At 44.8% G+C, this 13,580-nt stretch overlaps 1 protein-coding gene across 1 annotated transcript in view; it reads left to right on the top strand.

Annotated features, from left to right (window-relative positions):
- Positions 1-13,580, top strand: part of NUP88 (nucleoporin 88) — a 176,048-nt gene that overhangs the window by 65,476 nt on the left and 96,992 nt on the right. The window contains exons 7-9 of the mRNA XM_063953674.1: positions 12,362-12,512; positions 12,791-12,889; positions 12,995-13,085. Coding sequence (XP_063809744.1) covers positions 12,362-12,512; positions 12,791-12,889; positions 12,995-13,085 — 341 coding nt within the window. The remainder of the gene's footprint in view (positions 1-12,361; positions 12,513-12,790; positions 12,890-12,994; positions 13,086-13,580) is intronic.

Genomic DNA, 13,580 nt, shown 5'->3' with positions numbered 1-13,580 from the left:
TTCAAGATCCTGGAGTGGCCTAGCCAGTCTCCAGACCTCAACCCAATAGAAAATCTGTGGAGGGAGTTGAAAGTCAGTGTTGGCCGGCGACAGCCCCAAAACATGACACATCTAGAGAAGCTCCGCATGGAAGAGGGGGCCAAAATACCTGCTACAGTGTGTGCAAACCTGGTCAAGAACTACAGGAAACATTTGACCTCTGTATTTGCCAACCGAGGTTATATTGTATATAGTATTGAGTTAAACTTTTTGATTGTCCAAATATTTTCCGCAAGAATATACAAATAAATTGATTAAAAGTCATACAATGTGATTTCCTTTTTTTTTTTTTTTGTCTTCTGATTCCGTCTCTCTCACAGCTGAAGTGTACCTATGATGAAAATTACAGACCTCTCATCTTTTTAAGTGGGTCAACTTGCTCAGTCGGTGGCTGTCCAAATACTTTTTTGCCCCACTGTATATTCTTTACTCTTTTTGATCAACTGATCTGGTGTTATAACACACGTTATACCTCAGCATGAAAAATCCTGCTTATATATACATACTGTGTAATATTGTTATATAATGCTGCTTTTACATTCTCTTATGATATGGATAGAATCTATGATTTTCAGTACGGATTGTGTAGTTACCCTTGCGGAGTTAGGCATCATCAGATATAACACTGCCATTTAATAACTACATCTCTTACACTGTCTCGCATTTTTATATATAGACTTGTGATATATATTTATATACCTGTCATATTTTCTTGCTACTCTCACTACAGTATGTTGTCTTTGAATTTCCTCACTTTTTTTTTTTTTTTTAATTCTGCTGAATATGCACTCTCTCCTTGGAGTGTTTTAGGCATTGTCCAGTAACCTGTTCTATGGGCCTAATTCAGCATGGATCACCACTTAGAGAAACCGCAAATGGATCGATTTACTGCACATGCGTAGTGTTCGTATTGCGCACGAATGAGGGGTAATAGTGATAGATCATGCGTACAGATCTTAAATGCAATTCAGCAGCTGTTTGATAGGATGCAAACCTGCCATTTCTCTGACGTCCTAAGTGGATGCTGGGGACTCCGTCAGGACCATGGGGATTAGCGGCTCCGCAGGAGACAGGGCACAAAAGTAAAAGCTTTAGGATCAGGTGGTGTGCACTGGCTCCTCCCCCTATGACCCTCCTCCAAGCCTCAGTTAGATTTTTGTGCCCGGCCGAGAAGGGTGCAATCTAGGTGGCTCTCCTAAAGAGCTGCTTAGAGTAAAAGTTTTGTTAGGTTTTTTATTTTCAGTGAGTCCTGCTGGCAACAGGCTCACTGCTACGAGGGACTTAGGGGAGAAGAAGTGAACTCACCTGCGTGCAGGATGGATTGGCTTCTTAGGCTACTGGACACCATTAGCTCCAGAGGGATCGAACACAGGCCCAGCCATGGAGTCCGGCCCCAGAGCCGCGCCGCCGACCCCCTTGCAGATGCCGAAGAGTGAAGAGGTCCAGAAACCGGCGGCAGAAGACTTTTCAGTCTTCATGAGGTAGAGCACAGCACTGCAGCTGTGCGCCATTGTTGTCAGCACACTTCACACCAGCGGTCACTGAGGGTGCAGGGCGCTGGGGGGGGCGCCCTGGGCAGCAATGAAATACCTATACTGGCTAAAAGATACATCACATATAGCCCCTGGGGCTATATGGATGTATTTAACCCCTGCCAGGTCTCAGAAAAACGGGAGAAGAAGCCTGCCGAAAAGGGGGCGGAGCCTATTCTCCTCAGCACACAGCACCATTTTCCCTCACAGAAATGCTGGTGGGAAGGCTCCCAGGCTCTCCCCTGCACTGCACTACAGAAACAGGGTTAAAACAGAGAGGGGGGGCACTTATTTTGCGATATGATTATATATATTAAGATGCTATAAGGGAAAAACACTTATATAAAGGTTGTCCCTGTATAATTATAGCGTTTTGGTGTGAGCTGGCAAAATCTCCCTCTGTCTCCCCAAAGGGCTAGTGGGGTCCTGTCCTCTATCAGAGCATTCCCTGTGTGTGTGCTGTGTGTCTGTACGTGTGTGTCGACATGTAGGAGGACGATGTTGGTGAGGAGGCGGAGCAATTGCCTGTAATTGTGATGTCACTCTCTAGGGAGTCGACACCGGAATGGATGGCTTATTTAGGGAATTACGTGATAATGTCAACACGCTGCAAGGTCGGTTGACGACATGAGACGGCCGGCAAACCAATTAGTACCTGTCCTGGCGTCTCAAACACCGTCAGGGGCTTTAAAACGCCCATTTACCTCAGTCGGTCGACACAGACACGGACACTGACTCCAGTGTCGACGGTGAAGAAACAAACGTATTTTCCATTTGGGCCACACGTTACATGTTAAGGGCAATGAAGGAGGTGTTACATATTTCTGATACTACAAGTACCACAAAAGAGGGTATTATGTGGGGTGTGAAAAAACTACCTGTAGTTTTTCCTGAATCAGATAAATTAAATGAAGTGTGTGATGATGCGTGGGTTTTCCCCGATAGAAAATTATTGGCGTTATACCCTTTCCCGCCAGAAGTTAGGGCGCGTTGGGAAACACCCCTTAGGGTGGATAAGGCGCTCACACGCTTATCAAAACAAGTGGTGTTACCGTCTCCAGATACGGCCGCCCTCAAGGAGCCAGCTGATAGGAGGCTGGAAAATATCCTAAAAAGTATATACACACATACTGGTTTTATACTGCGACCAGCGATCGCCTCAGCCTGGATGTGCAGCGCTGGGGTGGCTTGGTCGGATTCCCTGACTGAAAATATTGATACCCTTGACAGGGACAGTATTTTATTGACTATAGAGCATTTAAAGGATGCATTTCTATATATGCGAGATGCACAGAGGGATATTTGCACTCTGGCATCAAGAGTAAGTGCGATGTCCATATCTGCCAGAAGATGTTTATGGACACGACAGTGGTCAGGTGATGCAGATTCCAAACGGCACATGGAAGTATTGCCGTATAAAGGGGAGGAGTTATTTGGGGTCGGTCCATCGGACCTGGTGGCCACGGCAACAGCTGGAAAATCCACCTTTTTTACCCCAAGTCACATCTCAGCAGAAAAAGACACCGTCTTTTCAGCCTCAGTCCTTTCGTCCCCATAAGGGCAAGCAGGCAAAAGGCCAGTCATATCTGCCCAGGGATAGAGGAAAGGGAAGAAGACTGCAGCAGGCAGCCCATTCCCAGGAACAGAAGCCCTCCACCGCTTTTGCCAAGTCCTCAGCATGACGCTGGGGCCGTACAAGCGGACTCAGCTGCGGTGGGGGGTCGTCTCAAGAGTTTCAGTGCGCAGTGGGCTCACTCGCAAGTGGACCCCTGGATCCTACAAGTAGTATCCCAGGGGTACAGATTGGAAGTTCGAGACGTCTCCCCCTCGCAGGTTCCTGAAGTCTGCTTTACCAACGTCTCCCTCCGACAGGGAGGCAGTATTGGAAACAATTCACAAGCTGTATTCCCAGCAGGTGATAATCAAAGTACCCCTCCTACAACAAGGAAAGGGGTATTATTCCACACTATATTGTGGTACTGAAGCCAGACGGCTCGGTGAGACCTATTCTAAATCTGAAATATTTGAACACTTACATACAAAGGTTCAAATCAAGATGGAGTCACTCAGAGCAGTGATAGCGAACCAGGAAGAAGGGGACTATATGGTGTCCCTGGACATCAAGGATGCTTACCTCCATGTCCCAATTTGCCCTTCTCACCAAGGGTACCTCAGGTTCGTGGTACAAAACTGTCACTATCAGTTTCAGACGCTGCCGTTTGGATTGTCCACGGCACCCCGGGTCTTTACCAAGGTAATGGCCGAAATGATGATTCTTCTTCAAAGAAAAGGCGTCTTAATTATCCCTTACTTGGACGATCTCCTGATAAGGGAAAGGTCCAGAGAACAGTTGGAGGTCGGAGTAGCACTATCTCAAGTAGTTCTACGACAGCACGGGTGGATTCTAAATATTCCAAAATCGCAGCTGTCTCCGACGACACGTCTGCTGTTCCTAGGGATGATTCTGGACACAGTCCAGAAAAAGGTGTTTCTCCCGGAGGAGAAAGCCAGGGAGTTATCCGAGCTAGTCAGGAACCTCCTAAAACCAGGAAAAGTGTCAGTGCATCATTGCACAAGGGTCCTGGGGAAAAATGGTGGCTTCTTACGAAGCGATTCCATTCGGCAGATTTCACGCAAGAACTTTTCAGTGGGATCTGCTGGAAAAATGGTCCGGATCGCATCTTCAGATGCATCAGCGGATAACCCTGTCTCCAAGGATAAGGGTGTCTCTTCTGTGGTGGCTGCAGAGTGCTCATCTACTAAAGGGCCACAGATTCGGCATTCAGGACTGGGTCCTGGTGACCACGGATGCCAGCCTGAACGGCTGGGGAGCAGTCGCACAAGGAAAAAATTTCCAGGGAGTGTGATCAAGTCTGGAGACTTCTCTCCACATAAATATACTGGAGCTAAGAGCAATTTACAATGCTCTAAGCTTAGCAAGACCTCTGCTTCAAGGTCAGCCGGTATTGATCCAGTGGGACAACATCACGGCAGTCGCCCACGTAAACAGACTGGGCGGCACAAGAAGCAGGAGGGCAATGGCAGAAACTGCAAGGATTCTTCGCTGGGCGGAAAATCATGTGTTAGCACTGTCAGCAGTGTTCATTCCGGGAGTGGACAACTGGGAAGCAGACTTCCTCAGCACGACCTCCACCCGGGAGAGTGGGGACTTCATCGGGAAGTCTTCCACATGATTGTGAACCGTTGGGAAAGACCAAAGGTGGACATGATGGCGTCCCGCCTGAACAAAAAACTGGACAGGTATTGCGCCAGGTCAAGAGACCCTCAGGCAATAGCTGTGGACGTTCTGGTAACACCGTGGGTGTACCAGTCGGTGTATGTGTTCCCTCCTCTGCTTCTCATACCTAAGGTACTGAGAATTATAAGACGTAGAGGAGTAAGAACTATACTCGTGGCTCCGGATTGGCCAAGAAGGACTTGGTACCCGGAACTTCAAGAGATGCTCACAGAGGACTCATGGCCTCTGCCGCTAAGAAGGGACTTGCTTCAGCAAGTACCATGTCTGTTCCAAGACTTACCGCGGCTGCGTTTGACGGCATGGCGGTAGAACGCCGGATCCTAAGGGAAAAAGGCATTCCGGAAGAGGTCATTCCTACCCTGGTCAAAGCCAGGAAGGAGGTGACCGCACAACATTATCACCACATGTGGCAAAAATATGTTGCGTGGTGTGAGGCCAGGAAGGCCCCACGAAGAAATTTCAACTCGGTCGATTCCTGCATTTCCTGCAAACAGGAGTGTCTATGGGCCTCAAATTGGGGTCCATTAAGGTTCAAATTTCGTCCCTGTCGATTTTCTTCCAGAAAGAATTGGCTTCAGTTCCTGAAGTCCAGAAGTTTGTCAAGGGAGTACTGCATATACAACCCCCTTTTGTGCCTCCAGTGGCACTGTGGGATCTCAACGTAGTTCTGGGATTCCTCAAATCACATTGGTTTAAACCGCTCAAATCTGTGGATTTGAAATATTTCACATGGAAAGTGACCATGATGTTGGCCCTGGCCTCGGCCAGGCGAGTGTCAGAATTGGCGGCTTTGTCTCACAAAAGCCCATATCTGATTGTCTATTCGGACAGGGCAGAGCTGCGGACCCGTCCCCAGTTTCTCCCTAAGGTGGTGTCAGCGTTTCACCTGAACCAGCTTATTGTGGTACCTGCGGCTACTAGGGACTTGGAGGACTCCAAGTTGCTAGATGTTGTCAGGGCCCTGAAAATATAGGTTTCCAGGACGGCTGGAGTCAGGAAAACTGACTTGCTGTTATCCTGTATGCACCCAACAAACTGGGTGCTCTTGCTTCTAAGCAGACGATTGCTAGTTGGATGTGTAGTACAATTCAGCTTGCACATTCTGTGGCAGGCCTGCCACAGCCAAAATATGTAAATGCCCATTCCACAAGGAAGGTGGGCTCATCTTGGGCGGCTGCCCGAGGGGTCTCGGCTTTACAACTTTGCCGAGCTGCTACTTGGTCAGGGGCACACCCTGGCTGAGGAGGACCTGGAGTTCTCTCACTCGGTGCTGCAGAGTCATCCGCACTCTCCCGCCCGTTTGGGAGCTTTGGTATAATCCCCATGGTCCTGACGGAGTCCCCAGCATCCACTTAGGACGTCAGAGAAAATAAGAATTTACTTACCATTTCAGGTGCATTGTGGTCAGATTGATTTCACTTCTATATACTTATATATATATATATATATATATATATATATATATATATATATATATATATATATATATATATATATATATATATATATATATATATATATATATATATATATATGTGATTTTCAGTCACAAATTGTGTAGTCATTAACAGATTATTACCATGTCTGTGAGCGGCAAAAGTGACGAGAATTTATCAAGCACTCCTACATCCCTAACATGCTTATCTTGTAAGACAGGGTTAATTGGTATGGACAAATTAGTCACTTATGAGGGCTTGTGTGCGAACTGTTTTGCTTTTCAGCAAAGTAAAAAACAGGAGTTGGTTCAGCCACCAACAGAGCCACCATGGAATATGTTCGCAAAGACTCTATCTTCAATAGCGGACAGGTTAGCTCCGGTAGCACCACCTCAAGGGTTAGGTTACAATATTAACCCATACGGATCGAGAACAAAGGACCCAGGAGCGGTCCTTGTAGATGCACTGTCAGTAGAATGGAAATTTCATCTGGCATATCTGTTCCCTCCAATATCTCCGTTTCCCAGAGTAGTGAGAAAAATAAAGCAAGCAAGAGGAGCGATGATTCTTTTAGCTCCAGCTTGGCCAAGAAGGCATTGGTACACAGATCTGCTAAGAATGTCCGTGGAAGCACCGATACTGCTCCCTCAATGTCCAGATCTGCTAATGCAGGGTCCTTGTTGTCACAGCCATCTGGATCGCCTGTCTTTGACGGCGTGGCTGTTGAAACCTCTATCTTAGAAGTGAGAGGATTTTCAAAACAAGTAATCCAAACTATGCTTAGAGCAAGAAAGCCTTCTTCAGCTCGTGTGTATCATAGAATATGGCAAGCCTATATTCATTGGTGTACTGGAAAGAATTTGAATCCAAGATCTTTTAAAGTATCCAGGATCTTGGATTTCCTTCAAGCAGGATTGGATAAAGGTCTGAAGGTAGCTTCCTTGAGAGTTCAAGTATTAGCTTTGACTGTATGGTTTCAGCAAAAGATTGCTGAATTACAGGATGTACGTACTTTCTTTCAGGGAGTTGTACATATTCAACCTCCATTTGTTCCTCCTGCTGCTCCTTGGGATTTGAATTTAGTTCTTAAATTCCTCCAGGGTCCTCCGTTCGAACCACTTAAGAGAGCAGATCTTAAATGGTTAACGGCTAAAGTACTTTTTCTACTGGCAATGGCGTCAGCCAGAAGAGTGTCAGATTTAGGAGCGTTATCGTGTAAGTCTCCTTTCCTAAGTTTTTTTTCCAGACAGAACAGTTCTCAGAACTAGATCTGGTTATCTTCCGAAGGTGGTTTCAAAGTTTCACCTTAATGAAGAGATTGTAGTCCCAGCTTTTCAAGTATCGGGACTTTCTGCGGGAGAAGCGTCGCTGGACGTAGTCCGAGCTTTAAGAATCTACATAGATTGTACTAGTGCCATCAGAAAACCAGATTCTCTCTTCATCCTCTACGGATTTCATAGAAGAGGATGGCCTGCTAGTAAACAGACGCTGGCAAGATGGCTCCAAATGGTAATATCAGAAGCTTATTCTCATGCAGATCTCCCTACTCCGGCTAATGTCTCTGCTCACTCTACACGTAAGGTAGGTCCTTCATGGGCAGCACAACAGGGTGCTTCAGCAGAACAGATTTGTAAGGCAGCCACAAGGTCTTCCATAAACACATTCATCAGATATTATGCCTTGGATACTTTTGCCACTCATGACGCAGACTTCGGGCGAAAGGTCCTCCTGTGTAATCAGGAGCGTCCCCACCACTAAAACTGGCTTTGGGATAAGTTTTATCCCATCTGCTGTACGTATGTTAAACGAATGATTTATTTTTATGTTTGTTTTATGTTCTCGCTTGCTACTATTTGATGCCTTGTACAATGTAATTTCGTCTGTCAATTTGTTTTGGCTGATGACAATAAACTTGAACTTGGGAATCCCAATGTTATCCTGTGGATAACCTGTGGACCCAGCCAGAGAAATAGATGTTATGGTAAGAACTTACCGTTGATAACGTAATTTCTCTCATGTCCACAGGGGTCCCACCCTGACGCACCTGATTTGAGGACCTTGACAATCACTAAACCTCTTCCCTCTTGTATGGAAGGGTGTGCATGTGTGTTCTTATCGCCTAAATAGGTTTCTACCTGATGCTCCTGCCTAATCGCTGTGGAAAGAACTGATTTGACTGAGTCAGTGGGCGGGATTATATGGTGAAGCCCCGATGCATCCTGGGAGGCCAGAAAGTTTGTGACCGTTTGGTGCCATTTCCGCTGTCGCTCCGGCATATCCTAGTGTTATCCTGTGGATACCTGTGGACATAAGAGAAATCACGTTATCAACGGTAAGTTCTTACCATAACGTCTATTTATGGGATGTGATGGAGAGGTCCATTCTCAGCCAAGATACTGCACCTACAAACATCAGGAGCTGTGGGACGCTGTCTAAAGGGCATGGGTTTACATCTCTCCAGAGGTCTTCCATCCACTTGTGGAATTGATGACACGTAGAGGTCCCGCACTTCGCTTGGCTACAGGGGGTCCTATACCATAGTAGGCACCTTTCGCATGACTTGCCACTAGATTGTATGTGTATAGAGGTTCTGCTGAATTAGCTGAGAGCTTTGTTGCTTGTACAAGATACATGCTTTACAACAATAGTTAGTCCAAGATGGGAATTCACCCAGGGAATCTGTGGTATTGCTTGTCCCTCATCCCTAGGTCTATCTGTAGCATACTTTCCCCTCCTCGCCAGAGGGTCTTTGGAGGGTCCTCCCAATGATTCAACAACTTCTGTGGCTCAGTGCATTGATTTCTCAATTGAAGTGGGCACATTTTCAAGTGTCCTTATTATTTGAAAACCTCTTTTGCCTGATGTGGGTAGTTTCATTAGGCATTACTGTCCCTTAATAGAGGATAGTGGTTTTAGATTCAGAAGGTGTGGAGCCGTATGATGGGACCTTTTCAGGTCACTCATTGTCACTTTGCCTAATTTTCAGACTTTGGTGTCAGTGGTGTCAGCCACCATCTGCATTTTTCTTTTTTTACATTTCCATGCCGGACATTAGCCATAGGGGTTTTCCTACTTTCGTGTTTCTTAGGCAGTTGTAGCTTGTAGCCATTCCCCGGGATAGAGTTTGAGTTGTGATGGTGTCTCTGCGCTCCTTGAGACAGACTCAAAACTCACAGCACCTGCCTGAGTTTTGAATCTAGCAAGGGGGGTTGCAGTTTTGTCCAGGATGAGCAGCAGCTGATCTACATTGTGGCTGGTGTGCAGAGGGATCCTGCATCTAGCCCTGTGCTATTACACCATGGTTACGGCCTCTGGCTGCTGTGCCTTACGGTACCAGTTGGGCCATATCTTTATCCATTAGGATGCAGCTTGAAGTATTAATTTTCCAATAATACTAGACAATTATTCTACTATTTTTGGTGATATCTTCTTTCTCCATGTCTGGGACATACTACTTGGTTTGTCCTGGCTGCACCTTAAGTTGGTGAGCTTTTCCTCCCCTTTTTTTGGAGTTTGGGTCAATATTCTGTCTTTAAGTGGTCTTGGGTCCTCTGAGGGAGGTCTGAGTACTTAAGATTGCTTTTATTGTCTGCACTTTGGGCCTGTATTCTTAGCTGGAATTGTATTCAAGGTGCAAAGGTCAGCGTTTAATTTCCTTCTTGGTTGTGCTATGTTGATGCCATCCTTCAGCTCCTTGGGGTTTGCTTCAGGTTTGTAGGCTCCCACTGTGTGTACTCTATTAGCTGTACTCTGCTTTCAGACGATGGTTTTCTTTGTTTATTTTTTTTATCTCCTAGGCTTGGTAGCTATGCTTACAGTGTGTGTTTTCCTTGGTTCCAGTAGTAGGCTACTCCATTGAGCACTTATGTTGTCTTAGCTTGGTGGGCAATTTAGTATTCAACCCATGTCACATTGTAATTTCAGCTTCTAGTTTTGTGTAGGAACCTTCGCTACACTTCAGTTGTATATCCTTCCTCTTTGCGGATGTCCGTCGTTCTTCTGTTGTGGTGGTTTTTTTTTCTCAAGGTTAAGTTTCTTACTTGTCTGTCCTGTTTCAGGAGCATCTGACCTGAATTTCAGACGTTCTGGCATTTATGCTGATAGTCTGCATGTACACTGTACAGCCTCTCTCTGTTCCTCTGGTATTGATTTTGGACCTCAGTTTAGGAGTTGGTGACCTACTTGGGAGGTGGTTTTCTGTTGCCCATTTTTTCTGCTAGGAGGGTCTGTGAGCTGCCTGCTCTTTCTGCTAGTTGTTCGCCGCAGGTTATTACTCTGACTGGGCGTCGTTTTTCCAGGCCAGAGTGGTTTCCTGTATTCTTCTGACCCGGAAGATTCTTTTACCTGATTTTTGTCCATCAGATACTTTTTTTTTTTCCCACACAGACGGGACTGTCCTGCCTCCATGTAGCCTATATCTCGGTTATCCTTTTTAAGCAGGTTTTAGTCTCTTGGGATGAGCTAAAGCCTAACCCTTTTCCGACTCATTCTACTCTGGCCATGAGTACATATTTGGCTATGAAGCTGCGTGCCTCATGGAGACCACTTTATCAGTGTAACGTGTTTGTTTCCCTGGTTGCCAGTTTGGGAGTAAGGTGTTGTGCATGGCTGAGCAGCTGCATGAGCCCTCCCCCCTTTTGATGCTTGCATTGAATAGTCTCACAGTATGCAGTCTTCCCTATATAAAACAAAAGAGCAATGAAGACTTTTGTGTACTCACTCTAAAATCAATTTTTTAAATCAATCTGGATGAAATTGCATTCCCTCCTACATTGTTTGTGTTGCTGCACGTTGAGTTCCCATTTTGCTATAGTTCGTTGCTGAAATTGGTGGGGTGGGGGCTGGTTCAGCTCCAATAGATTAACTAACTAGTTCATGCCTATTTCTCAGTCTCCCCACTAAACCCACAGTCTGCAGTGTCCCCCAGATGGACTCTGAGGAATTGATGTTATGATGAGCGTTTTTTTTGTTTCACTATTCTCTCTGGTTAATGAGAATAAATAACTCCTTATCCTTCAGAATCTGTAGTCACTGACTTTTTAATAGACTTACGTTTTTTTTTTTCTTTATTTGACAGTCATGGGGGCAGATGTATTAAGCTTAGAGACTGGGCATAAGGAAGTGATAAACCAGTGATAGGTGCAAGGTGATAAACACACCAACCAATGAGCTCCTAACTGTTAATTTACATATTGGAGCTGATTGGCTGGTGCATTTATCACCTTACACTTATCACTGGTTTAACAATTCCTTATGCTTTCTCCAGGTTAATACATCTGCCCCATTGTTATTTAATACATGCATTCTAAAGAAGCCAAGAACGATGCACAGCATTCCATTGTTATCAAAGCTTTTTGGACCGATGGAGCACAAACATTACTGCATCATAGCCCCAGTCACGTAAACATGTATGGATAGAACCTGTGATCTGGAGGTTTTCTTTTAAGTATATATTTTTATTGAAGTAGTTTGTAAATAATAGTACATTACATATAATGCAGCATAATGTATACATATCCACATATCGGAAGGCCCAGCATAGTGGAATACAGCAGATCAATTAAGCATTAATGTTATATTGATAGATGCCTACATTTCAAATAAAATTTTGGGTTTGGCCTCCTTTCCTTGCACTATCGCCACCCATGCCATATGAAAAAGGTAAAAAATTTTGTTTTGAAAAGCTATAATGTGGGGGGCTCAGGTTGTATCCACATGTGCAGAATAGACTTTCGGGTAGCTGTGCTGACCTCCAGTAACCGCCCTCTGCTTCCCTTTGCAATTTGTAGCCATATAGGGAGAATACTAAACAGAGCTCATATTAGGGGGTAAAGCTACTTAGTTAAACAAATAGTCTCTGGAGTAACTGACCACTTGCTGATATGGGGTTTTTAAGTAAATCGTGTAATATTACGGATTTGGTTTTTGTTGACATTACACATTGAACTAGTTGTTGACTTAACTAGTAATAGTGTGCGTCTTCATTGGCTTTAAGAAACTCCCTTTCCCTTCCAGGTACAGACAAACTAGACACTTTCCACCGCTTTGATACTCTGCTTTTCTCTAGCCTTATAATCTGTATTTTTGTCCCCTAGTCAAACAAGTCTTGGAACCCCAATTCTGACCTGATTCCTTCTCTCTATGTCTTTGAGTGTGTTGAGCTGGAGCTGGCACTGAAGTTAGCAACCGAAGAAGAGGAAGAACCATTAGAGTCTGACTTCTCATGTCCTATTAAACTTCACAGAGGTAATACATGGTCTCCATTGAACCTATATTCTTTCTAAATAGTGGGGTTAATAAAGCCCAGAAACTAGATGGAGCTGTCATTGTTGGGTTTAAAAACCTACACTGGTGTATACATAATTACACTTTTCTCTAGACCTGTTCTAAACTGTGTTGGCATTCTATAATTGTTAATAATAGTTTTCACATGGCTTTATCTAAACTCTGCCACTTATATATTATATTATTTCTGTTTGAAAATGCCAAACCCTGTTGCTAATGTTTTATCATTTTGATACTAGATCCAATATGTCCGTCAAGATACCATTGCACCCATCTGGCAGGTGTTCACAGTGTAGGCCTGACCTGGCTTGGAAAGCTGGAGAAGTTTCTCAGTGCAGGTTTGTTTTTGTTCTTATAATGATGAAACTTTGCCATCAAAGTAGTGTCTCATTGTTGGCGCCTGCTTGTGTTAAGTGTTCTAAATGGCAGTCGATTATTTTCAGGCGAGGAAGATAAAGACAGTTTGCAAGAATTGGGAGCAGAACAAAAGTGCTTTGTGGAGCATGTCCTTTGTACTAAGCCCTTGCCACGCAGGTAATTGTACACTGCTCTTACACTAAAGATTTATGTATCCAGATGCCATTTGGAGCACACACATCTCCACCTAACCCCCCCCCCCCCCCCCCCCCGCCACCTTCCCCCGCTTTGTCTTGATTTTCTCTGTATGGAAAACAGTTGATGGTTTGTTCTGTTTTTTACAATCTTTGTGGTCTTTACAATTTATTTGTTAAAGTTGAACACCAGTCTGTACAAAAATATTTACATTAGTGAGTCTTTGGTGTTAGCTGGCAGATTCAGGAAATATATGATTTCTATAATCTGTTTTATCCATTAGGGAAAACGGAAACGCTGTCTCAGAGACTTGGGTGAGGTGGCTGAAGGCTCTGATCCTAAAGTTTTCACATTCTGTTGCATTGTGGATTGAAGGATAGACAGTGTCTAGATACAGTCAATAGGTGGGCAACAGGAGGCCAACATGCAGTAGGGAAGACAGTGACTTAAGGCACGTATTCACGGGCAGATGTGGGC

Source organism: Pseudophryne corroboree, chromosome 2 (assembly GCF_028390025.1).
Source record: "Pseudophryne corroboree isolate aPseCor3 chromosome 2, aPseCor3.hap2, whole genome shotgun sequence".
Classification (NCBI taxonomy): domain Eukaryota; kingdom Metazoa; phylum Chordata; class Amphibia; order Anura; family Myobatrachidae; genus Pseudophryne; species Pseudophryne corroboree.
This window is presented reverse-complemented; position numbering and strand designations above follow the sequence as displayed.